Raw genomic sequence first — 27,814 nt, 5'->3', positions numbered from 1 at the left:
TTGAGGTTTGCCTGGCCCTTCCTGGATGACTCAGAGCGGAGCTGAATAGACTTTTGCTGCATTTAGTGTAGTAGGAGGGGTTCTCATTGCACCTGAATAGAGCAGGTCAACCTTGCACAGTGCTTTCTCCACCCCTGTGGTCATACTGCACTAGTGAGGACAGAACTGGTTTGGACTGGGCTCAGAGACCATTCCACAAAGAAGAACAAAGACAAAATGGTGTATAAGTAGTGAACCTTAAAGCCCAGAACTTTTGATTACTTCAAGGAACAAGAGGACCCTTCCAAGAAGGTGAGCAGAAGGACTGTGTGAGGAGCACTGCCTTTTCTGTGTGAGGGGTTGTTTGGCCTGGAGTTGCTGCATCTGTCCATGATGGAGGAAAACAACTGATTCTTTTTGCCCTGCTTTGGTATCCTGTTTGTGAAGGACTCTTCAAGGGCTTGTGTGTGCTGGCCTCCTGTTCTGGGAAACTCAAGGACAGCAAAGTTTCCACGTTTGTTTTGTCTGATCTAAAAGGATTTTACCTCCTGAAAGCCTCCCTGTGCTGGCAGCGGGGGAAGACTCCCTGGTGCACATGCTTTGTTGAAAAGCTTGCTTGGGGCCCTTAGGCACTGGAAACTGAGTGCACTCTTTTCTTTGTTAACTTCTAAGCACTGCCCCAACTTCAAACGAGGCCCCACCTGCTGCGGAGAGAGGTCGTGCACTGAGAGGACTCACAGATGTCAGAGCAGCCGGCACAAAGAACTCCTCCTGTGTTTCCCCGGCCCTAAACCATGCCCCACCTGTTGCGGAGCGAAGTCTTGCATAGAAAAAGTCTGCTGACTTCAGCACGGCAGGCATGAAGGAATACTCTGTGGTTGCCATGACAATCGACGCACGGCCCAGAGTCTCTGGCAATGCCCGGCAATGGTCTTAGGAGCTCAAAGCCAGAGCGGAGTCATCAGCAGCCGGCCCCACCTCTGAGAGTTCAGTCCGCTTCCTTGAAGGAAGATGGAGAGGGGCTTCCCCTGCAAGTACAGAGCAGGAGCCCCACACCAGGCAGACGGGCCGCTCCAGCTGATAGGAGCTGCACGGCGCCATGCGAAGACCACGTTGCATTTCTGGTGTAGTCCCGGCAGGTAACCCAGTCACACCCGCTAGTGGCCTGAAACACAGCAAGCGGGTAATTGCACGGTGGAGACTTTAGCAACCCCCCTTTCCCATGAGTCTGCACCCTACCGCACCTGGGTGATTTATGCCCCTTGTCTTTAACTCAGATACTGGCAGGACAGTTCCTGACACCACGGGCAGCCTGGAGGGTGCACGGAAAGGCCCGTTATGAGCGCCAGTTGATCTCAAGGCACAGGTTAAGGAATTATCAAGGTAATGGTAATCCAATGCATTTTGCTTTTCTGAACAGCATTCTCAAGTGATATGTGACCTGTGCAAGGTGAGTGTAACTAGATCAATGCACTACATGTGATTTCATGACAAATTGCCTGGTAACAAGGTGACTTATGGTTTAAGTAATTGTGGTCTATGTATTTTTCATACAATATATGTAACATTTTTATATATCCTTGTCTGAGTCTCTCTTTGTGGTGTGCTTGTGTGTCACAGGTAAACGCTTTATACCTTGCATCTGGGATAAGCCTGACTGCTCTGCCAACTACCAAGTGGGTGAGCAAGGGTTATCTTGTGTGTGTAACTTCCTAACCCTGACTAAGAGTTGTGGGTTCTGCCTGGTTTAGGTGTATACCCCAGCCAACCCGAATCCCCCTTCTAATATATACACAGAGAGAGCGAGAGTGATGTTGTACAATAAAATGTACATGAAATTATAAAATGCTATGACCAAACCATGATGAAAATCAGAAAATGGCATCTTAAATGCTCAAATTGTGCATATTATATATGGAAATAATGACAAAATAAAGTTGCCAAGCTGATGCTGGGTTTGGACATTTTATTGCACAATATGCATTGGTATAAAAACCCATATTTCACAGAAACTGTGAAATATGTAAAATACTTCACAGTTCTACATGAACTTCGGGTTGGGCCTCACAATCAGAATGAAAGCCCTATGCCACTCTCAAAGCTTTACTATTGTCAGGGATACTCAGATTATTATGTGTGCAATTATCTAACATATGCAGCAAAGAATTCTATTTATTGGGCACATGTTTTGGCAGTATTAGTTTCATCCATTTGACCTAGAAATATAGATTTTGGGAAATCTGCAAATGATGTGGTGAATGTGGAAAATGTTAATTGTGTAGTAATGCTGCAATAACAGAATAACATAAACCTATTGATCCTCACCATTGTTCATTGGTTTATCATCAATTTACTCATGAAAGGTAAAAATTACCATTCCAGTTCCAATCAGTGCCCACTGTTGGTACGCTTTGAAGAAAACATATTTTTCAAGCTAACAACCCCAAGTAAAAGCATGCAGTGTAAAAATGTACATAACAGGAAATATTTGTGATATTGTCCTATATTGTCATCTCAGGGTTCTACTAACATTCCCACACATGTACCATCACCACATAAATCGAACACCATCATAAACCACACAACTATTGTAAAACATAAAACAAGCAATATCGTACTAAAGTACACATCCCATGAATTAGGATCACTCCAATGTGATATATACATGCCATCATGGCCTCACGATAAAGTATTGTGTGTTATCTCAGTTCTCACACAATTGTACACTTTCTCTTTCTAATAAGGGAAAATGGGTCAGGAAACTAATGGTTGTCAATGTTCAACTTGTCTTTCTTAATGCAATAAGTGAAAACATATTTTTTAGAATTATATGTGCTTAGTATGATACTTTTATATCTATACATTTATTTCTATGTATTTATTTCTATACAGCTGTGTGCGTGCCTCTTTGTTTAAACCGAGGTGTCTGTGTTCGTCCCAACACATGTTCCTGTCCTCGTAGATTCTATGGATCCATTGTCAAAATGGTAAGAATTTTGAAAGATAAATTACCAAATATGCCATCTACTAAATCAATCCAACTATTAGTGAATATATCCCATTTGCAGTGATTTTACATTGTGTGTGTACTATGCGCGTCATTACCCTGTGCGTAGCCCTACTGTCTCTTAAAAAGTCTAAGATGTGTGTTTTATCACTTTATATTCCTTAAAACGAGTGCTTTATGTTGCCCCAAGTGTACTTATTGTAAGGAATGGGGGTAGCTCATAGGTATTTGAAAGAGGTTATAGGATCACAGTTCAAATGTGTTCTTTCAGACCTGTTCATGCCCTATTAGTAATAACCCATAGAGTACAGCTTCGTGCAATCCACCTGCATGAGCTGAAAATACATTTGATGTTTCCCCGTAATCACTGAGGTTTGCAGAAATGTATTAAAGGCTCGTTTGTGTCTATTATTATTGTCCCTTTCTGATTCTGATGATACCTGCTTTGAGGGAAGTCTGGCTTAATGTTCTTCAGGCCCTCTCCAGAAGATTTAGTTGAAGGGAGATGGGAACAATGGATTTATTTCACCAAGTGACTTGCTCACTAATTTATTTAACAGGCGGAAGAAAACTTGTTATTGATAATGTATTTATTAATTTGTGATGTTAATATGGTGCCAACCATGTTGCATTTTCATCTTATTAAGGAACTTTGACACCCATTCAAATATAGGTTCAGAACATAGAAGCAAGATAATGCCAGGCTACACATATAAACCGTGCGAGAGACAACACTCAAACAGCTCCATGACACATGGTATCTAATTTTCTCCATTACTACTTGGTGCCTTGCTCGCATGCATCACATTTAACATTCTTGATTTCAAGAGTTTCGTAAGCCCATTAAGGAGCTGGGAGTTGTCTTTTTATAGTGTATGGTGGAGTGTTTCAGAGCCTGTGGGACATGGTTCGACCACTGCCATGTTGCATCCATTCCTAGGTGAAACATTGAGAAGGATTTGCTTAATGTGGTAGTAAATGAGGGTGTGTTTGGGTTGTGACATCGCCATGGGAGGCAGGTAGGGCCAGTGCCCCATTTGTAACTGTCCTGGCCCCTCTCCCTTGTGACACACTACAATGATAGCCTCAGCCATAAAATAAAGACACTGCCATCTTAACCTGAGAAAACCAGCGTTGTTGTTGTTTACATTTTGAGTTTAATGTACTCTTTCATTTCCTATGAGTATTTGATTCCAGAATGGTGTGCTTCTGTAGTTGACCATCATGCTGTACTACTAAAAGAGTCGCCTCTATGTTTCTAAGTGAGGTCAGGTCATGGGTGGGTGTTGTTTGTAAGTAGCCACGATATAGAATTGTCTAGTTGGGACCGAAGGCAGTGCAAATCTCACAATGCTTGTCAGTGGATCAAAAAGCAGTTCTGAAAACATGCTTATCCAATCCAATTCATTTTCTCGGCTTCATCAATTACCAAAATCTCGGTTTTGAAACGGTTTGACATCACCTCAAATTCTGCTATAACCCCTAGGTTTTCTTTTTGTGCAACAACCAATTTGTTTCTAATAAATGCGTCTGGTTGTTTCTGTCGAGTTTTACAGTGCCATTGTCTTCTTGCATGTGTTAACTTACTTGCACTGGTATGTAGAATGATCTCGGGCCCTTTTTCATCTCAGGTTAGTTACGATAAAGTGACAGTTGGACCAGTGCTGTTTCTGTCCTGAAAGCAGGTGACAGTTGTGCTTCCACTGGGGACTGGTAATTCAGTGGTCTAACCCATCTGCTAAATGAATCTGGAGCATATTCTCAAGGATCTATCGCCGAGTTATCGGCACTTTAGCGGAGCCAAAGCTGCGATAAATGTATTGACCCATTCACAAGCTGGTGCTAACAGCTCATATCACCAGTTTACCTGCGATAGCAGTCGCAAAAAACATCACCACAGATGACCCCGGCAACTAAAGCTAAAGATATGCAGAGTAGGCGTTCCCGTACAAAAATCCGTGACAACACCACTTCGCAATATTCTCAATGACCAGCCAGATCAGCGATGAGATCACAAAACATGCGATAAGGCGCGTTAGCAGCAGGATTTAACACCTGCTCTTACCTGGTGTAAAGTCGGACGACAACCGGCACCAGACAAGGGAGTTCAGCCCATAGCCACACATGAAGGACAACAGATGCCCTGGAGCAACTGATCATGCAGCCCAGAGCCCCAATAGGGCAACAACATCCACCGCCACCACCCCCAGGACCACCCCCCCGGGCCCTACCCCGGGCACGCCACCTTTGGACAAAGATACTGCACATCAACTCTACGAAATCATGAACCAAACAATTTGCCTGTAGTCGCACAATCACAACACCTAACATACATGTGTGGTCAGAAAAAGGGAAATCATAAATTCATCTCATAATATCCAAATAATACATTCATTACAGAATAAACCCAAAACAACAATTCTGAAGAGTCATGGCAGGTCTTCTCAGGACATTCTGTAAGTCACAGCCTGTAAGACAGAAATCTAGATAAGAAGGTGTGTCATGCGCCCATCAAAGTACAGAGAGAGAGAGCGAAAGAGAGATAGAGACAGAGATAAGGAGAGAAAGAGAGGGGGAGAGAGAGAGAGGGGGAGAGAGAAAGAGAGAGAGAGGGAGAGAGTGAGGGAGAAAGAGAGAAAGAGAGAGTGAGAGAGAAAGAGAAAGAGAGAGAGAGAGAGGAGGGAGAGAGGGAGAGAGAAAGAGAGGGAGAGAGAAAGAGAGAGAGAGAGAGAGAGAGAGTGCGACAGAAAGAGAGGGAGAGAGAGTGCCGAGACTGCGGACCCAGGCCTCACTGCTCACCTGCTGCCACCGGTGTGTCTCTAACCATGTGCCGGTATACACTGTAGTCCCCCAAGTCCATTATCTGAAACAGTTTCCAGAGACATGAATGGCAGAGCCCATACAGTTGCACACGCCATCATCGCTTGCCCACCACTGCGCACACAGGCTGCTGCACCCCAGCCCCTCCTGCTGCCCAACGGTGATTGTCCGCCCCTGCGCAACCAGGCCTCACTGCTCACCTTCCGCCATCTGCGTGTCTCCAAGAGGGCTCCCCACGTGCCGGTGGGAGCTCCAAGCCCGGGGCCCACGACCATGGCACCCTCCACATCTTACCGCCCGGCACCGCGGGCCACCAGATCACACACTTGATTTTGGGTCTTGATTTCGCAATGACAGAGACCATATCAGTGCACACGGCATCATCGCAGGCTGCACATCCGCTCAGCTCTTGAGGTGCCACTAACTCTGTGAACCGCGAGGCAACGCCATGTGGCAGGAAGCCCGCACTACCTGCTGGCTCAGGCCTACACTGCGGTCCAGCAGGGCTCACACTAATCCTTACCAGTCCGGACTGCCAGGACAGCGCATCATCGCAGGCTGCACACCCGCTCAGCACTTTAGGTGCCCCTACCTTGGTGGTGTGCCTGTGCCTGCCGCAGTGTATCCGGTGCCACCAAGTCTGTGCACCGCTAGCCATGGACCCTTTTTAATTGAGTCCCGTGGTGCGGACACCATCATGTCACCCCCGGCACTGGGCAATGTGAGGTGGCAGGGCGCTAGGCCCTCATGCAGAAATGATAACCACACGGAGACACCCAGTTAGAGAGTGGAAATAGCATCCAGCACGTGCGCCAGGTGCTTTTTATTGGTAGGGTCACATGTCCTGTGATGCCTGTGCTAGATAGGTGTGTGTGGGGGTAAACCAGCCATGAGGGAGTGGTTGTGGCATGCTGACAACTAGACCTGTGAGCAGCAGATCCCTACAGGGAAGACCTGGGACAGGTAACGTTGTCGTCCCCCCCTTTGAGATTAAGCGGAGTGGGCTGTCCTGGCGTGTTTCAGTCCAGCGTAAGGGTGTGAACAATGATCCCGGGGCTCTGGGCATGGTTCCATCCTGGGCTGGACAAGGAAGTAAGTAATGCGTGTGTCTCTGTAGTAGTGTTGGTGCAACCCCGACCGCAATCGATAATGTGTCACCCTGTGACCCAAGTCCCTCAACATGAGCAACATGGACGTAAGGGGAATCACTGACTCTACATTCATCTATACTTCCACACTTGAAAGATCATAGACATGACACATCTGTGTGAATATGAATGTTTATTGCATATTCAGTGGAGTGTTGCAGCTGGAGCGGTACAGGGCCATGCAAACCCCACGTTACATTGTTGGCCCATGAGGGCCCAGCCAGAGTCCTTCAGGGAATGACAAGTACATCAGAAGAGGAGGAGTTCAGTCTGCAGTCTGATAGCTGTGTCATTGGTGACCAAACAGAAGATGGCAGTCCATGTCGAGGTCCAAGGTGAGTGTCGCAGAGTGCATCGAGGGACAATGGAAGGTGATGATGCAGAGGGCAAAACCAAGCAGAAACAGGCCACATGGCAGATATGAATGCTACAGCGTCCTTTTGACCATGAAGGCAGATTCAATCGCATCTTCATCCTCTGCTGTTTCATGTGCCTCACATGTGGGTGGTAGTGTTCTGTGTCCAACACTGTGTGACAGTGACACCTCAGGGGTCGGAGGTGGAATGGCTGCCACACTGTGGCACTGACATATCAGGGGCAGGAGATGTGGATGGGGTGGTAGCAGCAGCATGTATCAGCACCAGGCCTTGTGGAGCAATGCCATGAAGAGGGTCTTTAGGGCATTGAGGGACCCAGCTACCTGTCACTGGTGTGCAGCCGTGGCATCCGCTCCATGTTCTCCATGATCCTCCGCATGTGTCCCAACTCCAGTGCGAGATCGTTGGAGGCACTCTGACTAGACAGTCGTTCTTGTCGCAGAGTCAGGACTCTAGCGATTTCAGCCACATTTCGTTGGAGAGCATGGAGCGGACTGTGGGTGTCCGTTAGGGACTGTGATTGGTCCCTGATGGGACTTGGACACCCACGTATGGCATCTAGTTTGGCTGCCATGCGGTCGAACCCCACCTGCACCTGTTCAGCCAGCTTCTCCTGGCACCCCAACACACGGTGTTGGAAGGCCATGTGTTCGTAGCAGGGGTCCTGGGAGGCAGCTGTGGTGGTGGGTGCTGCCTGCTGTGTGTTCTGTACAGGGGTGGGTTCTCTTCGTAGCAGCTGAGCTGTCCTGCTCCTGGAAGTGAGCTGTGGAGGCACTCCATGAGATGTTGGAGGGCGTCGGAGTCGAAGGTGTGGTGGTCCTCTTCGTCATCAGAGAAGAGAGGTTCGGCCCGCTCAGCAGGAGGTGTTGGATTTCCCCCTGCAATGTGAAGGGGAGATGCAGTTTAACATTGTGTTCACATGTATGTTGAAGCATTGTGCATGTTTACATTCAGACTGCATGACAGTGTACATTGTGATTGTTTGGGGGAGCTGCCTATTTGATGCGGGACAGTGGAAATTTGGACAACATCACGGATGTGTGTTTGTACTTGTACTTTGTCAACTCACATTTCCTTGCAATGTGATTGGCCAGTTTCTATGCACATGCAGCACCAGTTGTGCCCTCTGTTCTGTTGTGGACGTGTTGCGGTTTGTACCACATCGTTGTCAATGTTGATGTGCTCTGCATGTAATGTGCATGTGCCGCATTTTGGGGAAGTTGCCCCTGCAGCTCTGATTTAGCTGCCCCTTATCCCTTACATGCGGTGTGCCTCTGGCTTCTGTGCTTATACAGTGCAGAGATGTTGCATACTTGGGTGCATTGGTCTCTTGGTGGGAGTTGGGGGTCTGGGGCATGATTTGTCCGTAGATGTGCTATGCTTAATTGTGCATGTGTGCCATTGTGCCAATCTACCCCGTCCCCCCAGTCCCTGGTCGTTACTCACCCTGTTGCTGTTGTGTCCGGTCATGTTGAGCAATGTCTGGGCCCCCAACTCCTGCCACCGTCTCCCCACTGATGACTGTGGACACCATTTCCTCCATCTCATCCAGCTCCTCCTGTGGAGCTAGACTCTCACCTCCAATCTGCATTGTTGCCTTTTGGTTTCTTGCGAGCTTCTGCTTCGTTTTGAGATTCACATAATTCCAGTGCCTCTTGACCCCTTCCATTGTCTTCTTCAGCACTCCGACTGCATTCACTTTGTCCACGATGGTCTGACATATTCCATTTTTAGTTGCCAGTGACACAGTGGAGGTGACGAACAGTAGTTGATGGTGTTCCACCACCTCCATTATCAGGAACCTGTTTTCCTGCGGACTGAACCGCTTCTTCCTACTCTTCTTGTCCTTGCCCTTCCCTGACCCCAAGGTCCCAGGCTGGTCCTCCGGGGGGCTTGTGGGGTTCTGGTTCTCCTCTGTACTTGCTCCGGCTACCTCCATTGTGCTTCGCTGTTTTTTGGCTTTTGGTCGTATGTTTTTTTTTCTACTTTTATAGTGCATTTTCCCGCATGACGCGTGGGAATTGCAGGCCTGTGGCTGTTTTTCGTTAAAATTTGTATCGCGATTGGCGTCATTGCTACTAATTTTGCGTTTGTGTTTCGCGTTTTTGCGGTGTGGCATTGATTTTAACGTGTTCATTTGACGCAGTATCGTGAGACTATCGCATGGTACCGCCGTTTTGGGAATACCACGTTAACACTGGGTTATTTTCCCGTGATAGACTGCGATGTGAAGAGCTGGGTTAAGATAATTCTGCGGTTATCACACATTCTTGAGAATATTCCCCTCTGTGTTTGATTGACCTCCTGGTCACAAGTTCAGATCCTGTTAGATCCACTCAGTCTTTCGTCGTTTCAAGTATCATTGAGTTTAGTGGCAAATGCATCTCTCATTCAGCAATATAACGCCCTCTTGAAAGGGATATATGCTGTACAAAACACGTTTTTGTCACAATTGTGTGAAAGATACCGGTCTGTGGAACAGTGTACTCTATTACACTGATTTGTGTTTTTAGCCTTGCCTACTTATATGTCAAATATTTAGTATTGTTTACATTGTTTTTTCTTTATGCATCAGCACCTCTTGCAAAGCTACACCAAACAAATAAAGAAAGGTGACGCTAAATTGAGAGCTAGTATAGACTTTGGTCGATGACCTCTGCGTTTAAGATGCTACAGCAAAGATATTTTTTTTCTCATCCAGTAAAATGCATGGTCCATTCGATTGTTTTTTTTTTTTTTTTTTACTCAAGTGCCCAAGAGAGTGTCCAAGTTTATTTGAGGGGCTTAAAATGTCAGATGTTAGTGGTCTTCGAATTTGACTCAAATATAGTGGTTTGTACTTGATACAACAACCAGCGCTGTTTTAGAATTTAACCATATGTAGAAAATGCAGCATGGCATAAGTCAGCTAAAGGAGTACTGCAGCTGGCTCAAAGTGCATCTGTTAAATGGTCATCCAAGTTCCAACAAAATTCTGAATGTACAGAAGCAGCCTGGGTTGACAGCAATAATTATACACACTCTTATGATGAGATCCCATATGGGAAAAGTGTGATTCCAAATGGAGGCCAATGTCAATATAGAAAGTGGGAAAACAGTACTAAAAAGTATAAGCTAATTTCAATTTTGAGTTGCCTTTGAAATAATGATTCATATGATTGTTCAATTTTTTACTTGTGAGAAAGTCATTCTTTTTGCCCTGGTGCCCTGATCACCTACATTTTCTGACTCTGAATCTGCCCTGGAATCTGCTAACCAGGGCCAGTGCTGTATTGGAAAGAAATATAGTAATTGAGTGTAATTACAAATGGTTCAGACAACCTACTTGTTAGACCCTAGTATATGGTAGGGCATGTAGGTTTAGAGACTCCAGGGAATTTAATGCACTTAAGCGTGCACTGTTATGGTTTCTGCTGTCATTTTAAAGCAGCTCTGCCTAGCAAGCTGGTTTAAAAATAAAACTATGTCCAAACTCGACTTTGGAATTAAAAGTACTTCCAAAGTCTAAAACTATGTTTGTATTACATATAAATCACCCCTAATGTCTGCCCTAGATGTCCCAGAGTATGGTGCCTTCTAATTCAATTGAAGTACATTATAAATTATGTTTTGTATGCGATGATGATGGGAAAACTGCCAATTTCGTTTTTTCATATTGTAGTGTTGCTAACTTCATAGGCTAATGTTGCAATGCTTTATTAAACTTTAATAATGTCTAACTTTTGACAGGAGTGAGACAGAACAATAATTCAAAATATCAAAATAATAGTTACAATATATCCAACAAATTGCCAAGGTCGGATTTGTTATAACTATTGCAGGAAATTAGTTTTAGAAATTGCATTCCTGAAGTTATCTAAAGCAGCCCTGTAACAGGTCTCTTCTGATTGACCAGCCTTTGATAGGCTGAACCAAGTTGCTCCTGAGTAGGTGTAAAGTGGCCAAGGCTGAAACAATGCAACCATCTGGTGGGAGGAGATCTGCTTCCTGCAGATGCTAGGGCAGGAAGGGGGCTGGGTAGCCAAACATCTCTTCAAAGGGAGAAGAATAGTTAGCACAGGAACCAGGCCAACCACCACTTCCTGCTCCTTACCCAGATGCGAGCCCCTCTAATTAGATTAGGAGAGGGGCTGGAAGGGGAGTGTAGGGAAAAGATAGGCAGACCTGTACTCCCAGGAGAGATTTTCACCATTTTGATTTTGAGTGAGATTCTGGGACAGAAATGTGCCACACTTCTAGTAAAATGTTCATCCCACAGGTTAGCAACATGAACCCCATTGGTTGGGTGTGCCCCCCGTCTTGTCAGCCCAAAATCTGAAATAAATTTGGGAGAGCTGCACTGCACCTCAAATTCCTGCTTGGAAACCTCTGGAGAAGTCGGACTGCCCGCTGGTCCCATGGACTGCACAAAGAATGGACTGTACTCATAAGGACTGCACCTGCTGCACTCTCAAAGCTTCACAGAATAAGACTTGCCTGTCTTAAAGTATCAAGAAGTGGACTCCCTGATCATCAACAGGAAGAAAAGTGCTGGAAGAATTCACCTGCATCATCTCCAACAAGGACAAGTCCAGCTGATCAGTTTCACCTGAACTTTACTGGATTTGACCAGGTGCATTGTGGGAATTTTAGTCACAGAGGTAAATCAGAACCTCTGGACCCTTGGCTGATGATCTGGACCCTCAAAGGGCATTTCAAAGAAGTTCTGAAAATGTGGGAAATCTATAACAACTTTTGGTAAAAAGCTCCAAAAGAAGATCAACCTTGACAGAGTCAAGCCAGGAATGTCAACCTGCGAATCGGCCTGACTGTGCAGGTTTGCCACACTGAAAGTTTCAGAGCTCTTCAACACCAGCGATGAACATAAATACCTCCATCATTTACCAAGACGTCTCTCTTCAGTAGACCTCTGTTGTCAAACTGAAACCCTGATATGACGAGGCGAATCGCTCAGCATCAAGCCAAAATGCTCCAAAAAGTGAGAAGGTAAATACTGCTCTAACCACTCAACATATCCGACCCGTGCTCGATCGTGGTAACCTGAGAGTTTGACTTAGTACCGGCCGAGCGCAACCCGATAACCACGGTTGCCATTTGTTACTTTTAGGAGCTAGAAAGCACATTTTTGCATTTAATTTTTAAAATCTCATATCTCCGGTTCCCTACATTGGATTTTTGTGGTGTCATTTTAAAGATATATATATTCACATTTTTTTTAGATTAGTGTTGGAATTTATTTTGCTTTGTTTCTTATTCACTGCTTTGGTGCTGTTAAATGCTTTATACACCTTTCTCATAAGTTAAATCTGATTGCTCATCAGCCAAGCTGCTAACAGTTTTTCAGGGGTTAATTTATAGAGACTTGACAGGAACTTATTTGTGATTTTTTTACTTTTACTATTTATAGGTACCTATCTGCACCTACTAATAAACCACCTTCCAACAATACTTTAAATCTTCTAAAAAATATTTTATGCTACATTTTTGGGGGACTTTCTAAAATTGTGAATGTTATTGGTTAAATAATTCAAAATGTTTTAAAATTGTAAACAGTTTTTATTAATTAGTATTGAAAGTAAAAAAAGCTAAACATCTTTCAATTTCATTTGAAATAATCAGTTGTAGTTAAGGATTATTCTCAAGGACGCCAGGAATCGCCAGCTTTGGGATTGCCCTTATTCATGACCTCTGGCACATTGAAATTCTTTGAGCTGCAATCAATGACAATTTTCTTGACTTGAACCAGCATTAATACACAGAGATAGTGAGAGCCATACCTGCATCAAGAGAAGCAGTTTGGGGAACTTCACTACACTCCTCAAATCTAAAAGACCTGGAGTCTGAGAACCCCACTGAACAGGCTTGGCTGCCAGATTAAAGTGATGTCCAGTGTGGCCTGATTCTTGCAGAAAAGTGTGACAAATCAAGCTAGGCCTCCAAGGCCAATACAAAGGTTTCATTTTTTTGTTGGCTGTGCATTTAAAGCCTGGGCATGAGGAACTCTTAGAATCTTATAGGAAGGCAAGCTGGATGTAATGTTCTTGCACAGATGAGAGCTTGGAGTTCTGATGCAGGGAGAGAAGCTAGAAAGCAGACAGATGTTGCTGGCACCTAGGAGGACTGCATCAGACAGCCTTTGCATGATTCTTGGTTTCCAAAATGGTCAGCGAGTGCTTTTGAAATGATTGAAGGCCTCTTTTGTACAAGATAGCTGTAGTGCTATCTAGTAAATAATGGTAAAATCTTCAACAGAAGAGAGATCTGGTAAATAATAGTAAAATCTTCAACAGAAGAGAGATTTCTTTTTTCTCTTGGGCCTATGTTTTTGAAGAAAATTTTTGATAGTGCTTGGAATACTGATGATCTTTGCTGACCAACTTCACTCAATCTTTATTGGGGGGTTCAAGCACCCTGAAGGTAATTGTAGGAAATTGGCTTATTATTTATGGCAGGTGGAACCCCAACTCACTCAACAGCCACAGGTCTTGTTAGTGTGAACCACAAAAGTCACTAATTTTACCTATTCTTTGCCCTCTGGTAGCTTGGCACAAAGTGGCCAGGCTTAAACCAAAGCTATTGTGTAAAGTATTTATGCAGGAAGCAAACAGTAATAATGTGAAAACACAACACAAGAAAAGTCACAAACCAATTTAGAAAAATAGAACACATTTTAATAAATAAAATGATACCAGAAAGACAAACATTTGAACAATAGTTTTTAGTGAAAATAGAGCCTAATAGCACAAAGCGTAACTTGCAGCTAAACTGTGGGGAAGTCACATGTTCAGACTGACTGCGATAGAGTGTGGGTCGGACACAGGGTCAATGTTAGTTCTGCTGACAGAGCGTCATGGGTTTTAGATGCTACAACTCGAAATGCAGCTGGGCATCGTGGGCTGTCATAGCAGTAGGGGGAAGAGCCATTCAAGTGTTGTTGAGCGCAATTGCTGTATCTTCATATTGGCAGTCACAATGGACTGTCATTGCTGTAGTGGGAAGTGCTGATCTCATATTGCTGTTCATCTTGGTGGGTTGCTCTAGTCCATAAATCATGTCTCAGCAGAGCATCACAATTTCGTTCAAGCCTAAACTTCCAGATTTTCACCTTTCCTTGCAGAGTACACTCTGATGCCAGCCAAGAGTGATTTACACCTTTCCTTGCAGAGAAGTATACTCTGATGCCAGCTAAGGGTCCAGGGCATCTGGGATGCACTTCTTGAAGATCAGGGACTCACTCCAGCAGAGGCCAACAGGACTCAGACAGGTCCACTTTTCGGGGTCAGTTAGGTCCAGTTGCAGCAGGTCAGCAAGGCAGTTGCAGGGAAGCTTTTAAAGCTTGTTGTGCCTCTCTAGCTCACAAAGGGGGTCAGCTGACTGACAATTGGAGTGACTCTGGTTAGCCTGGCATGAAAGCAAGCAGGCCAATTCTTCCTTCCCAGACAGCAAGGCAGTCCTTCAAGCAGTAGGACAGTGCTCTGGCTGTAGGTAAGTCCTTCTTCTGTAACTTTTTTGTTGAGTGAATAACCCATAATTGTCCCAACCAGAAACAAATAAGACACCACACACAAGATAAATGTAATGTAGTTAAAACATGATAGTGCCAATAGACTTTAAACAATAATATAAACCAACCACATATGTTTAAAACATCCCTACTCACAAATAATTTGAAATAATACTCTACATTTTGTAGCAATAGAGTGCATTAATAATCCCATCACTGCAATATTAATACACAAATCACAACACAAAAAAGATGCAAAAATTAATCCAAATTCAATTTGTAAAAATAACTACATTGCAAATATACCTTAATGAAGCTGTAAATATTATTTAAAATTAGCAAAAATACAAAATTAATAAAAATGCACACAAGTGGTAGAAACAAATTAAAATAGGAGACGTTAAAACATTTCTCTAAAAGTGGAATCAAAATTCAGCATCCCAAAATCTCTTGCCAGAGGAAAGCATATTCTCTCCTGTAAAATAAAAAACATACAAATACATCCCACCTAACATAACCACAAATCCCATTAAATAAAGCAATCAAATATTATAACCATAAGGAACATTTAATGAACAAAGCACATCTAATAAATACATTTCCCTCAATAATACTCAGACCATACAAATCTAGTAACTAACTTACCACCAACCAAAACAACAATAGCTAAACAAAGCGGTGCTGAAGGGTTCGAGCGCGGGCGGGGCCATGACGGAACGGTTCCGTCATGAGCACAGCTCAACCGATGCTCATGACGGAACCGTTCCGTCATGAGCATGGAAGGGGTTAATGTAAAATGTAATTACTTTTTCAAAACATTGCAATTTACATGTATCTACAATACAAGTGCATTCTCAGCGTCCTCGGCACCCCACAATATGAGCACATGACCCAACAACTGCGAGTCATCCACTGGCTTCCCGTTGGAAAAAGAGTAACCTTCAAGTTACTCACCCACGCCTACAAACCCCTCCACAATATCAGACCCAAAAACCTCAATGAAAGAATCCCTTTCCACGCACCAAAAAGAAACCTCCGCTCTGCCGACCTTTCCTTAGCAATGACCCCACGCATCTGCAGACCCAGAGCTGAGGGAAGAGCCTTCTCCCATGTCGCAGCCAAAGCCTGGAATGGACCCCCAGCCAACATCAGATGGTCACCCACCCTGCACACCTTCAGGAAGAACCTCAAGACCTGGCTTTTCGGCCAACCCTATGCTGCACCCCTCTCCCCCAGCGCCTTGAGACCCTCACGGGTGAGTTGTTCGCTTGCATAATCCCCTGATTGATTCATTGACTCTACACAGTACAAGAAATCATGCTACCTACATCTAAAACACATCTAACGCACAATAGGACACTTACAAACAATAACTATTACCAATAAAAGAGAAAAGTAATAGTACAAGTAAATAAATCTCAGGCCCATTAGAACATGTCTGATCCAAACTTGAACTAAGGAAAAGAGATTAAAATTGCATAGATGTGGTAAAAAAATGTTGTCCTAATGGAAATAAAAAATAAACCAAACATCCACCGAAATCAATCAAAATAAAATATAACTATTTACCTTGTTTTATAAAGTACTAAATGCAAAGTGTTTAGAATGGACCCAAATAAACAAACAAATGTGTATGTTTTTTCGTAATAAAACATGGTATATGAACATTTGATGTGTGAAAATAAAAATTCTGTGTATGCAACATAATTACAATATAAAGAAATGTGTACAACGAATTACAAAAATGCATGTAAATGAAGCAATGTTTAAAAATTATATTGTATTTATAATTTATGTTTTCGAAAACATAACTTGAAAATGTATATGGTCTAAATATTATGTAGACTGTATATTTATTTGTTTTTTAACATGTCTAATTGTATGTGACCATATAAAAAAATAACCAAAAATATACTGAAAAATAAATATAAATTATAAACAACAAAATGTCCTTTTTTTACCGTAAATAAAACATTTTTTTACCATGTTTTAAAATGTCCATTGTTTTTATTTCATTTATTGCAACACAAATATTTCCTTAAAAATAAATAAAAATGGTTTGAGGCATGGACTTGCCAGAGGCCCAAATATTTAGTGGTGTAGCCCCAACGATATTGCCTTAATGTCTGGATTATTTAAATTATTACCACCATACATACTTGGAAGACTGCAATGAGTATAAAAACAAAAGACAAGAGTCAACTGTAACACCGGTAACTATGTGGCCACATAACCTTAGCACTCCAATCTGCCCACTCGCCACCCATGGAGAAAGGCCCCTTTTAAACACACTGCCTTATTAACAATTCTTCAATGGGATAAAACCAGCCTTCATTCAAAAAAAATAATGTGATACACACAAAAAAGATCTCTCTACTTTAATCTTTTATCCCTATTGGCTGTTTACAGAAGGTCAGCTGCGGCCCGTGCAGGTAGGAGTCGTGGGGCCAAGTGGGGGGATTTCGACGGACAATGACAAGGGAAAATTAATTGAATAATACATTTTTCCTCCTTATTGTCCATAGAAATCCTCCCCCACCCAGCCCCACCGCTCTTACCTGCATGGGCCGCAGCTGCAAAAGGTACACATTAGCAGGAATCTCATCTCTGTTCGGGCAACAAATCTCAGGGTTATGCACTTGGACTTGGTGAATATCGAAAGCAGCAAACTTACTCCAAAGTGAAAACTTTAATTTTCCTAAAAACCTTCTTCTAATCACCTGATGGGATACTCATAGGTAACACACTTTTGAGTAAGTTGCACATTGAAATATGTTTACTCACAAACTCTGAGTGTAAATATACTACAAAAGTGTAAGTTATATGTTTCCACCCCCAGAATATAGGAGTTGGCTTACTCTTGTGTGGGTGATGTCCCTCCCTAATCCCCTCCCAGTGCTTCCTAAATTCATTTTACCCCTAACAAATTCCATCCCCTTTTGAGGTAAGTCTGCCCTTTTCCTACACGCTCCCACCTGTCAACTCAACTTTACAACTAAAACATATACTTACATGTGGGAAGACTTTGCAGTTGTGATGGAGAGCTCTACACACAAAAGTACAGGCAATTACAGAGGCATAAACTCTGCACATAGCTTGTGAATGCCACTTTCTAGTACGTCTTGTAGTACTTCAAAGCACACTTTGTGAAGCAGGTCCTATATGTCTTGGGATGGTGATCTATTATGGGTAGTTCTTGTAACTGCAACAGTGCTATTTGTCATTAGCTACGCATCTGTCATAATTTACTGTCATTTGTATTGCATTGTGCACTTAGCAGAAAAAGCTTTCGTAATGTGTTCTTTAAAATCTGTGATAAACACAGACTTTCAGGCATACACATGGAAGGTTTTGTGATTGGAAAACATTATAAAACGGCTGTATCTGAGGGCGTAAGACTACAAGTAGAGTGTTATATTTCTTTTAATTAATTGGGCTAAATAGTTTTGTACACAATATTTTAGTCAGATTATCTGCTTGCTTATGAGGCAATCGTAGCAGGCTGGAGGGTTGACTTAATGGGAACCCTAAGTAAGTGGAAATTGTGCTTCTGTGACTAGCAACAATTGTGCCACAAAATCAGCTTAATTTCCATGTGCCTGCCTCCTAAATTAATTTTCTTAATCATATTCTTTCTTCTGGGTCTGTGATGCCATTACTGTGTTTCGCTAATTATTCTGTCAAATATTTTGGAACTACATTTATATTGTTCTCAATCCATGATATGATATTGTTTTCTTTTGTACAAATCCAATTAATGATTTAATGATTCAAACCAAAAATTATAGGGCAATGAAATCATAAGAGAATTGGTGAGCTTTAGTGAATGGATGCAGTCTTTTTTTCTTGATTGCTTTAATTTGCAGAGGTGTTGTCAATTTTCAGAAAGCAAGTATTTAAGTTGGTAGAAGGGTGCTGGGAAGTCTTACAAAGACTACCTATTTGAGATGGCTGAATAATAAATACATTGTATAAGAAAAATGAGCAAGCTAAGTCCAAACGAACACATCCTGAATCCTGTAGCAGGGTCTCGAACTCAAATTTGTGCCTCCACCCATGTTTGGATTACTTTGCCCTGTTCCAAATATGGCTAATACTCTTTCTTAAATGAAGATTCCTGATGGTAAATGTGGTGGCTATTCTAGTTTCCAATTGTTAATTCCTGAATCACACGCTTTCTAAGCAAAATGGTAGTCACCATGAACAACTTTCACAAAATAGTTGCTTAACCTCCATCCCTCTGCATCATGAAGAGCATATTTACAAGGGGATATCACCACCAGAACACCACTTTTAGCTACTTTCTGCTGGTGACATGCTCTTGTCCATATTTACAAAGCGGCCTTGAACCACTTTTTGTAGCTTTTTGCCACCTTGTAAATAAGGCCCCTTTACACACATTACTTAGCGTGAAAGGGCTGTGTAATGAGTGTTGCTGTGGCCATACCACCACAACACCCCTTGCATTTGACACTACACCTGCTTTACAAGGAGGTGCAAATCTGCGGCAGTGCAAAAAACTAATGCAGTACAAGAGCAGGTATTAGAATGGCAAAATGATGAGAAATGGTTTTATGTTTCCTCGGTTTTGCTTTTTCTATGGGTGCTGCAGAAAATTGAAATAACAAATTGCGCCTTCCTGCACATAAATAATCATTCCCTGCAATGCAGGTGCCTGCATTGGCGCTAGGCAGCTTAATTTAGCCGGCAGAGCTATGGAAAACACAGAGGTGCGCCATATTCTTATAAATACGGTGCATCCCTGCATTTTGAAAATGTCGGAACACAGCGCTACTAAATTTTGTGTAGCTCCACGATCCAACTTTTTGTCCGAAATACGCCCCTTAGTCTCCTGAACTTACAAACTAGTACCTTGTTTGATAGTACCCACTGACATATTACAATCTTTACAAATCTTTTTTTTCCATTCACTTTCTTGATAGCTATCAGGTAAGTTTCATAGCATAAAAGTGTTTTTTAATGTTAAGTTTTCTGCATGTACTGCTGATTTTAAGGGAAAGTGCTCAAGAAATGGTTGTCCAATATCCAGCAACTCACCTCTGACATTCACATATCAATATTCATTTTAATAATTTACAAACTTTTTGTTATATTTCTTCATTTATTGCTATCCAAATCCACCATCCTTCCTCCTTTCCATCAAAAAGATTTGATGAACTGATTAAACTTATAATAGACAATGTGTACTCTTGTGATCTGGATTCTTCAAAACATATAAAAAAGCACAGAAAATGTCAATCCATATAGTATTTGGTTTAGCTGAGAAAGGGTGTTTTAGATTCTTCAAATGTGAACAGTGTTTGTTCCAAAACTTAGCCATAAACATACAATTTGTGAAACATCTTTATCAAAGTTCTACTTATAAACGTTGCAACATAGGACTCTCCTTTATAAAGTAATGATCTATGGTTTAATAAATTAACATTGTAACATGCAAAAGAGCTACATTAATCAATCTCTTCAAGAAGGTGAGTCACCATGATTTTGCTAGAGGCACTCCTTCAGAAAATGTTAAGCTGAAATGGGGATATGGAGAAGAAGTAGGAAGAAGAGGTAGATGATGATCCAACTGCAGATAATCAGCAGACCCATCCACTGGATCACAGCAGTGACCCCCCAAATGTGTATCACTCTACATTTTGCCTTGGATCAATTGTGGCTATACTCAACAGAGGCACTATCACGAACATACCTGGTGTTTGACGTATATATTGAAGACAAACCAAATGACAAATAATTTCATTTATTGTGGATAGGAACACTTCAGCCTACTTTAGCACATCTTTAAAAAGGCTGCATAATCTGTTATCAAACAGGACAGGCCAGACTATTGTAACACCAATTCTGCAAGACCATGTCCTACCAAAATCTGTTGGAATCATTGCAGCACTTTCATATGTCAACCAGGGATATTTTGTGGTTTGGCCAAGATGGCGGCCATGCTAGACGCGTTTCCCTGATCTTCGTCCTGTCCCCGGCAAAATCCTTCATCACCTTGTAGGGTGCTCTGCTGTTGGACCCCGCTAGTAATAGCCCTTGCCTATGGCCCCCTTTCCAGTGGACTCTAGGGTACCTGCAGCAGCCTAGGTGGGACCAGCCACATGGATATCTGCAGTGGAGTGGCCCGAGAGCACCCCCCCAGGTTGCTCCATGATAGGGGAGCCAGATTCAGTGATCAAAGGAGGTGCTTGGAGGGCCCCCTGCAGAAAGTGATGGACCACCTGTGCTGGACCGAGGTGCACACCCGTAGAATCCTTGTTTGCTGGTAAGAGTCAAGGGTGGGGCTGGTATCGGCTGCTGTGCGGCTAGGCTAGTGGGCATACAGCCCTGGACCCATGCAGCATTGGTATCTGGGGCTGCCATACCTGATCATCAACCTCCAGATCTGGGCCACCCTCCTGGGGTTCCAAATTGGCAGGGACTGGACCTGTGCCCGCAGGCTTCTGGGCCTTTGCTCCTGCTGTGCTGCCCGCCCCTTATTTGTTGCCAGCCTCGGCAACATGCTCTGCTGAGATACAGAGCAAGCACTGACATCTGGGCTGTGAGTGAAGATCCAGGATAAGTGTGGATTGTGACTGAATCCCGGAGCCTCTGTAATCCCCATCTTCAACAATGCATATTCACAGTTGCTGCTTGAGAGAAAGTCATCCTTTTCTCCCTGATCACCCCCATGTTCTGCTTATTATTGGTGGTAGGTGACTCCGGCTGTACCGTGGGCTCCACTTTCCAGGCCCAGGGCCACCGCTCTGATTATAAGGATATGCAAATTAGGCGTAATTATAATTCTACTACAACCTAGCTGTATTTCCATTGTATATAACAGGGCAAAAAGGTTTTGAGGCCCAGTAGACATAATGCACTTAAGTGTGCACTACTGTGGTGCTTCCGGTCATTTTAAAGGCTGCACTGCCTTTCAGGCTGCAAATTTGACTTTGGATTTAAAAGTACTTCCAAATTGTCAAACGATCTTACTTTTACATGTAAGGCATCTCTAAGATCCACACTAGGTGAGCCACGGGTAGGGTGCATTGCAACTATAAGCAGGGACATATAAAATATGTTTTATAAGCCCAAGGGAAAAACTGCCAAATCCATGTTTCCCCATTGTACGAAATGACTCAAAAGGCTAATATTGAGATATTTTATTTAAGTATAAATATTGACAGGAGCTACCTAAAAATATACTTCAAGGTATCTAATTATTATTCAAGATAATTCCAACAACTTGTCACTGTTAGATTTATAACTAGAATAGAAAATGTGTTATTAAACTTCCTTTTAGGTGATCCAAAATCCAGCTTTCCAGCTGCCCTATCCTGATTGGCCAGCCTTTCCCAGGCTGAGCTAGAGCTGCTTGATGAGGTGTGAAGTGCCCTGTCAGAGTGGACAATCGGTTCCCTGTGGGTGGAGAACTTTAGCTGCAGAAGACAAAGGGCAGGGAGGGGGTGGAGGAGCTAAACCGGTCATCAAAGGATAAATGATGGTTTGGGACCAGCACAAGCTGACCCCCACATCCTGCACCCCCAGCCACAGAGAAGCCTCAATAATTAGATTAGTCAGTGGGTTGGAAAGGTATGTTAGCGAAACTTAGCCACATTTGTGGATTGGCTTAGCCAGATCTAACCTCAAAGGAGAGACTTTCTCCATGTTGGATTATAAAAGAATAGTGCTTTCTGGGACAAGTATATGCTACATTCTGGAGGAAGTGGCCATACACCTGTGTGACACCTTGCATCCCATTAGTCAGGGGAGCCCCCCTGCTTGATGCCCAGAAACAGTGAGAGCTGCTTAGCCTCTCAGATTTGGTGACTGAAACTAAAAGGAGTAGAAGGACTGTCTTGGTGTAATCTGGATCTGCACCAAAAGGACTACACTCTGAAGGACTGCAGCTACTGCATAATCTGGTACTACAGCCTTAAGTACTTTGCCTTGCTTCAAGAAGGATTAAGGAGTGACTCTCTGCAAGCTACAGGTTAATAGCATCCATCTGCATCATATCCTCCAAAGTACCCTTCCTGAGTGAGTCCAGTGGACCTTTAAGGATTTGGCTAGCCGCATTGTGGGCATTGTAGCCCACACATCCCAAGGACCATCAAGTAGATTCCAGACCCTTGGAATTGTGTTATGGACACTTTGAACCCTCAGGAAGACCATCTAGAAGGAGATGATCCAGAGATGTTGCCAAGTTTGGGAATATTTTGTCAAAAAGCTTCATAAGGTGACTGACTTGAAGTCGATAGTCAAGCGGCTACCTTCAACTGTGACCTGGCCAGGATTTTAGGTTTGTACTGCTGAAAGCTCCGCAGCTCTAGACTTAAAGGATTTGACTGAGGCCTAGTGGAGAAGCAATCAAAGCAATCGATGATGTTCCATCGAAATTGGCCTGCTGGAGGGAACCACTCGATGTCGAGAAAAAAATCCACCAGAAAAGTCAGAAGGTAAAATTTTGACCGAGGCCTCCCGCTTGGTTTATCAGACCAGGACTCCATAATGGTTGACCTTAAACTTTGAATTTGTCTCAGTCAAGCACAACCAGGTGTCCTAAAGTGGCGACATATGTTTTTAAGCACTAGAAAGTGTTTATTCTGTAACAATTCATATCTCTGGTACCCTACATTGGGTTTTCCTTTTTCTGGTTTGGTGCCTGTTCATAAAAATATAATCAAGTTTTTTAAATTGGAGTTGGATTTTTATTGTGTGTTATGTCTTACTTATTGTCACTGAAATTCCCAAACCCTATAAATACCCTTGCCACCCAAAAGTCCACACACACCCTAAACCCTACAAATACCCTTGTCACCCAAAAACCCACACCCATCCTAAACCCTAAAAATACCCTTGCCATCCAACAACCCACACCCACCCGAACCCTAAAAATACCCTTGCCACCCAAAAATCTTCAGCCACTCTAAACCCTAAAAAAATACTCTTGCCACCAAAATCCCATACCATCCTAAACAATAAAAATTCCCTTGCCACCCAAAAATCCATACCCACCCTACACCCTAAAAATACCCTGGTCACACACAAACCCATACCCACCTTAAACCCTAAATATACCCTTGCCGCCCAAACCTGCAAAATGCTTACATTTTCCTTGTAAAGGCATGTTTGGTAAAGGCATCTTCATGGTAAAAAATGTGTGGTAAAGACTCATGCATTGTACTGGGAGCATGGTGAACGTAGTGCGTGCTTCCAGACGCGTTGTGAAGGCTGCTTCCATTACAGGACTATCACTGTTATGTTATGTTAAGGTATGTTGTGGTACGGTGTGCTGTTCTTTGCTGTGTTATGTTATGGTATGTTGTGTTATGTTATTTGTATTTGTAAGCACATTATCATCCATATGGGTACCATGGCACTGAGCAGGAGTGTGTGACTAGCCATACCTATGGTAGATTGGTTATTTGAAAAGCCAGGTCTTCAGCTTCTTGTGGAACACAAGTAGAGGGAAGGAGATTCTCATATGGAGTGGGAGGACGTTCCACACTTTAGCAGCAATGTAAGAGAACTCCTTTCCTCCTGATTTAATTTTGTGTATGTGTGGAGTGTGTGCAAGTAGGAGTCCTGGAGAGCAGAGTTGTGAAGGTGGGTATCACTCGCCCACTTACACTCATATGTTGATTTGCCTTAGAACATAGTTAAAAGCACCGAGGAATAGAAGCTCCTAATGAACAGGCATGCCAAACTAAGTAGCCCTCCTTACTACTGGTCATATCTATATAGTCAACTCACATTACCGATATGTCCTACTGTATGCTATCTGAATTCACGATCTCTATCACTCAGATTTAGAATAAAATGCTTCATGCACCAACACTCTTGGCTTCTAATTATGTTACAGCACAGTATAATGGAACATATCAGTGCATAATCTATTTTGTAACTGCATGTTTGACCCTGGTGATGTATCATGTTTTATTGTGTCCGTAGATAATATGCGGAATGCTCAAATATAGACCATTGACCTATGGCGCCAACCACTCTCTAGGTATTATTAAACACAGGTATCAGGAAATAACCACACAAATGTGTATTTTGTCAAACAAGGTTTAATTAGAATGATGTAGAGGCAGGTGGCTGCCAAAAGATTGCAAAATACAAACATAATAGGGTGTGGAAGCAGGCATGGAAACAGGGGTAAATGTGTCGAACAGAGAAGATGAATCACATGGAAGCAAGAGGTCGAGTTAGTCTTGTTTATTGCATTTAAAAACCCAACAATCAGTTCACCAATGTCACAGAGACAGCTAAAGTGTGACAACAAGAGTGTGAAAGTCTGATAAATGTTATTGTATTGAATTGGTATAGGGCTTTTTTACCACTTGCAAGGAAAAACGTGCTTACCCAATTGACTGATTTTATTAATTAAACAGTGCTTTAAGTGTCTTGCAAAGTTGTGAATGCACTTCTAAATACAATTTGGAGATTTTGCTTGAAAGGGTATTGTTTGTGGTTTAGTTAATATGGGGCATGTTGTGTGGTGTGTGTGTGTGGTTTGATGACATGGCGGACATAGAGCAGATTGAGTGTTGCTGCACATATGCATGGGGTGTTGCTGAGTGTCTGATAAGACTCACCATCATTTTGGTGGTATGTGTCATTTGTTGAACTGAAGTGATGAACAACATTTATTATATGTATTGTCCAGGTATTCAAACCAAATAAACATATTTAAAGGTAAAAAATAATGAATGGCTTTATTTCTTAAGGCCTTTGATAGGTTAAGTTGCAACATACCCTATGTATGTTAAAGAGAAGTGTCAGAAGCTGCATATCAGAGATGAGTACAAGCAGGAACTTGTTGCTGTCCAAGAAGATAGTGCTTGGATGCTGGTTCCGAAGTTGACATCAGGGTGGTATAGTGTGATTTGTTTTACAGAAGTGAGAGTATCTTCCCTTATTGCCAATGTGAGTCTCAATAGAGGCTTGCTAGTTTTGATAAAGGAAAGGGATTTAACATTCTAGATTTCCTCAATCTCCTTGACAGAAAGCTATTCTTGGATTTTTCTCTTTTAATGATGTTGGCTATAATTATGAATTTGGTCTTATTGGAGTTCAGAGTCAGGAGATTGAGGACTCTGTGAGGTTAAGGCATGTATGACGTTAGTAAGTGTTCTCCTTGAGAGTACTTTTAGACTAAGTTAAGTGACTTTGCCATATTGCTTGAATCCTATTGGTTGTTCGGTACAGGGATATCTTATATTGTGGTTGAAGATGACTACTGAGAAGATGCAGCCTTATATAATGTGCATGGTACTGGCTACTGTTTGAATATTGAGGACTTTGTGTGAATGAATTTATCTTGTTTCTCTGCTCTAATAATGCATAATAAATTATAAAAAGCCATCCCCACTATGCCTTTATGGCATATATACAAATTATTGACACAAGGAAGAAGCTTTAGGTTTTGATAGATTTAATGTACAGATTTGCAAAGAAATCTAGCACAGTGGTATGCAGACGCCTCTGTGGTGAATATGTTAAAATTAATTGAGGACAGCTACTGCAATACTCAGCTGTAGGACTTTGATACTTTCATGAGATAGGATTTATATGATAGATTTATCATCTGGTGGTGTACGGAGGAGTTCAGAAGCAATATAAAGGTCTATCAGTGAGTGCATTCAGAAGTATTGAGGACGTACAAGCCCTATTTGAGTGCACAAGTTGTTCAGGGATGCTTACCCAGGTTTAACTGGAAGAGGGACTAAAGAGAATACTATATTAGCATCATAAAGCAAGTATACATACACAGTTTCGAATAATAAATTGAAAGGATAGACTGGGTATTAGTTTGCAAATATATCTGGGAGTGAGGTAGATTGCTAAACTGCTTTAATATTACCCAGGAATAATGGAGTCACTCCAAAAGTTATCAGCTCTCAGAGAAGGGACATTCTACTTCTAAGAAGGTATATATTTTGACATATGATTTTGTGGTTCTATGCAGCTTAATCCTAGTTCAGGACATTAGAATTCTGTACATAAGCACCAGAATGAATTGCACACTTTCAGGCACAGGGAGATGTGCTCAGAATCACAGGATGTTTACCTGAGGCAAGAATTTGAACTTGGTTCCCCAGTTCCAAAGGCAGCAGCTTTAGTCACAAGGCCACCTCTTTTCACCAAAAAGAGTAGTAATCTAACAAAAGAGGTATACATATAATCCTTATTCTCCCTTTCACAGTGCTGACTGGTCCTTGTGGGAAAGAAGTCACTTTTGCAACATTTATCAACTTTTCTTTAACTGTAAATTCACATCTCTAGTTTCTAGTTCTTCAGAGAAAATTGTAATTGTGTTTTCAGAAAGTGATGTTAAATATTAGAACTGTCCCTCTGTTTAGGAAAAAAGGTTAAAAAAATGTTGGTGATGAATCTCCTTTCTGAAATAAAATTTTATATGTGGATCTCCTGCCTCAGGGGCTATTATACATTAAATGTATCCCTTTTCTTTAGGAGAGATTTTAAACATTGGATAGAATATTCTTCTGCACTGAATGTCCATTACGCATTAAAGGTGCCATTTTTGTACTTATAAGGCTTTTCAGAGTATATGAAATATGATGATAGTGACAAGAATAAATATAAACTCAGCCTAGCACACTACAAACAGCTGCTTCTAAAAGCCAACCTAGAGTTCTTCACAAATCGAATTAATTTGGCAAAAAATTCCAGCAAAGAACTATTTAAAACGGTCACATCTCTGGCATATCCGACCACCCCCACTATCACTGCGAGCCAGGAATTATGTGACAAAATTGCTCAATTCTTCCAGCTCTAAGTAGAGTCTATTTTCTCAATCTTTACCAATACAACAACCAAATCCAGTACCCTTCAAGCCAATGACGCTCAATCAGGAAAAGGCATTAAGGCACTTTTTGATAGATTTGCTCCTGCAACACCTATAGAAACTCTAAATCTCATTAGGACTATGAAATCAGGCTCGCCTCATGAC

At 42.4% G+C, this 27,814-nt stretch overlaps 1 protein-coding gene across 1 annotated transcript in view; it reads left to right on the top strand.

The window, feature by feature from the left end:
• LOC146857060 (von Willebrand factor D and EGF domain-containing protein-like) overlaps positions 1–27,814 on the top strand; it is a 1,714,722-nt gene that overhangs the window by 1,673,293 nt on the left and 13,615 nt on the right. The window contains 2 exon segments of the mRNA XM_085647013.1: positions 2,872–2,949; positions 2,952–2,966. Of these exon segments, the coding sequence (XP_085503139.1) occupies positions 2,872–2,949; positions 2,952–2,966 (93 nt within the window).

The sequence above is a fragment of the Triturus cristatus genome, chromosome 3_2, assembly GCF_964204655.1.
Source record: "Triturus cristatus chromosome 3_2, aTriCri1.1, whole genome shotgun sequence".
In the NCBI taxonomy this organism is placed as follows: Eukaryota; Metazoa; Chordata; class Amphibia; order Caudata; family Salamandridae; genus Triturus; species Triturus cristatus.
The sequence above is the reverse complement of the archived record's forward strand: the minus strand, read 5'-3'. Positions and strand labels throughout refer to the sequence as shown.